This window comes from Entamoeba dispar, genomic scaffold (assembly GCF_000209125.1).
Source record: "Entamoeba dispar SAW760 scf_1105229462529 genomic scaffold, whole genome shotgun sequence".
Taxonomy (NCBI): domain Eukaryota; phylum Evosea; order Mastigamoebida; family Endamoebidae; genus Entamoeba; species Entamoeba dispar.
In genome coordinates this window covers 254-3,125 of record NW_001855238.1, presented here as the reverse complement: position 1 = coordinate 3,125, position 2,872 = coordinate 254, and the positions used below count along the sequence as shown (strand labels likewise).

Here is a 2,872-nt window from a genome sequence, read left to right as displayed (position 1 = left end):
TAAGTATCATTCCACTAATTTCTTCTGGTTCAAATCCTTCAGTATCTTGTGATTTTGGGTTATAAACTTGAATATAAGCACTTCCATTATCTTTTCCTTTTATTTTAAATGGCCAATGTTCACGATCATCATAACTAACATCACTTTCATCTCTTCCTATTATTCTCTTAGAGTCATAAATAGCACATTCAGTATTAATATCACTTTTAGCATTACTTCCTATAAGCGTATAACCACTCTTATCGAATTGTGAAATACTAATCCATGATGCTACTTGTTCTTTTCCTGATTCATCTTGAAGTACAACAGGTTCCCCTTTAACAGGGTCATAATAAGCAACAGAAGAGAAGGTAGTTCCCAAGTCAATACCAATTGAAAATGAATTTTCTTCTACAGCCATTAAATGATGATTATAAGTTCGTTTTCACTTTATATACTTTTAGTTTTGTTTTAATACTTCTATTAATAATCATTTCTATTTTAATTTTTACTAACTTTATTTAATAAAAATAAACGTCATTAATCAATTTTTAAATTAAAAAATTGAAAAATATTTGAAACATCCATTGATTGGCTAATTCTTGATATTTAACACTTTCTTAAGGTGTCACAAATTCTTACTTAATGACATCCTTTCAACAAATAATTGTTCTATCACAAATTGAAAGGAACAAACAGAGAAGTATGACTTTGTAATAGACCTTTCAGAAAAGATATGACATTGCTAAAAATTTAACAAAGTTGAAGAAGAAAATCTAACAACCCAAATGTAATGACGGAGATAATAACTCGTTACAATACCATTGCCTTAAATGAAATCACGTTAATGATTAATTAATCAATGAAATGATAAAGAGAACAAATCTTGTTTGTAAAGACATGCCTAATTTATGCTTAAGTTTTGAGTCAATAAGCAAAAGATTATTTGCTGAGAAATAATGTAACATTGATTTACAGTTTATTGTGTAGTTCGAATACTTTAGACTTTTAAGTTAGTAATACAAATAGGTTATATTATAGTTTTAAACTTATAATAATTAATAAAAAAGGATAAAAAAAGATAATGAAATAAGAGATACACTTGAAAAAGTATCAAATTTGAGGGTTCAAAGAATAAATTAGATAATAATTATTAAACTATCTGCATAACCACTACTAATACTACAACAAACATATAATAAAAATACAGTAACGCAATATAATATTCCAATAGAACAGGTGGCAACAAAATTCAATAAAATTAACCAAAGAATAGTGTAGCGTTGATAGCTGAACTTGATATAAGAAAACAAACAAGAAGAGAGTAAAACAAAACAAGAAGAATAAAGAAAATAAACAAAAAATAAAGAGAGTAATAAGATAAACAATACTAAAACAACACTTCATAATTGAGTTAATTAAATAAATAATAAAATTTATGATGAAATTATATTAAATATTAAAAACAAAAAAAAAGAAATAAATGATGGAATTTGATATTGTTCAAAAATAATAAAAAGTGTTATAGATTTGATTGAAATAATTTATGATACAACTTTGAATAGAAAAGAATTTATTTCAACTAACTTAGAACAAAGTTTAAGAAACAATGAAGAACTGACTGTTTTTGTTTTATTTGATTTTGTTATTATTCAAATAAGAATTTGTAACAATACTATCTTTTAATATTTTAAAAAAGTATTTATGAGAATACTAATAAAAGGGAAGAATTGTTGTTAACATAGCCAAATAGTAATTCAACTATCTCTCTTAAAAATAATTGAAATAACTTTAAAGATGAAATAAAATTAATAGATTTCGATTTTTTTATTTTTTAATAAAACTATTAATAGAACACTATTTTAAAAAAGAAAAAAAAATAAATAGAAATTTTATTGGTGAAAGTTCAAAATGAAATTAATTAAAAGATATAATAAAAAAAAACTATAAACAATAGAAAAAAGAATTAGAGAAGTAAAAATAGAATGAACTTCAAAATCATAAAACATAACAAATGTCTGAAGGTTATCAAGTTGTTATCATAGGAGAAGGTTCAGTAGGGAAATCTGCTTTATGTTTACAATTTGTACGAGAAGTCTTTTCTGTAGAATATAGTCCAACAATTGAAGATACTTATAATAAAACTATTAAAGTTGATTCACATACAGTAACGTTTAATTTGATCGATACTGCAGGACAAGAAGAATATGTTGCTTTGAGAGAACAATATTATTTAAAAGGAGATGGATTTGTATTAGTTTATTCTATTGAAAATAAATCATCATTTATGGCAATTGGAAATCATAAAGACAGTATTTCCGTTATTAGACCTGATGGAGATGTTGCTTTAATTCTTGCTGGAAATAAATGTGATTTAGAGGAACAAAGGGTAGTGTCAAAAGCTGATGGAGAGGCATTAGCTAAGTCATATGGAATTGATTTCTTTGAGACATCTGCTGCAAAAAGAATAAATGTTGATGAATTGTTCATAGCACTCGGAAGAAAATTACTTCAAATTAATCATAAAGGTGAAGATGCACCAAAGACATCTTCCCCTTCAAACGAGAAAAAATCTGAAAAGAATGAAAAGCCAAAGAAAGAAAAAGGAAAAAAGAAAGGAGGTTGCGTTATGGTTTAATCACATTTTCTTAATTTAAACGTTGTTTTTGATTTTTCATTTTTTATCATTAATTTTTATTCTTTATTCTTATTATTCTATTTCTATAACACAAGAATACCACGAAAATCATATATAAATAATTATGTACCAAGAAATAGACTTAGAAGACATTATCAATATTATAACTATAATCATTATCAACAAAATAATAGTCCTAATCAATTTAATAATAATTATCATATTTATAAATATAATAGTACATTCTCAAAAATC

General features: G+C 24.5%; 2 protein-coding genes across 2 annotated transcripts in view, besides 8 other annotated features; one reads left to right on the top strand and one right to left on the bottom strand.

Moving 5' to 3' along the window:
- The window catches only part of EDI_237290 (chaperone protein DNAK, putative), a gene marked incomplete at both ends in the record, with an annotated part of 1,776 nt that extends 1,376 nt beyond the window's left edge, over positions 1 to 400 (bottom strand). Inside the window, one exon of the mRNA XM_001739889.1 lies at positions 68 to 400. Coding sequence (XP_001739941.1) covers positions 68 to 400 — 333 coding nt within the window. The remainder of the gene's footprint in view (positions 1 to 67) is intronic.
- Positions 401 to 417: 17 nt separating this feature from the next.
- Positions 418 to 502: a microsatellite.
- Positions 503 to 525: 23 nt separating this feature from the next.
- Positions 526 to 556: a sequence feature (AT_rich).
- Positions 557 to 1,009: 453 nt separating this feature from the next.
- Positions 1,010 to 1,048: a sequence feature (AT_rich).
- Positions 1,049 to 1,279: 231 nt separating this feature from the next.
- Positions 1,280 to 1,463: a microsatellite.
- A 286-nt stretch (positions 1,464 to 1,749) lies between these two features.
- Positions 1,750 to 1,831: a sequence feature (AT_rich).
- Positions 1,832 to 1,845: 14 nt separating this feature from the next.
- Positions 1,846 to 1,994: a microsatellite.
- EDI_237280 (uncharacterized protein) lies at positions 1,994 to 2,617 on the top strand (the record flags this gene model as incomplete). The annotated part of the gene is made up of 1 exon (XM_001739888.1): positions 1,994 to 2,617. One exon carries the CDS (start codon positions 1,994 to 1,996, stop codon positions 2,615 to 2,617), a length of 624 nt encoding a protein of 207 aa, XP_001739940.1.
- Positions 2,618 to 2,624: 7 nt separating this feature from the next.
- Positions 2,625 to 2,704: a microsatellite.
- Positions 2,705 to 2,777: 73 nt separating this feature from the next.
- Positions 2,778 to 2,872: part of a microsatellite that runs on past the window's edge.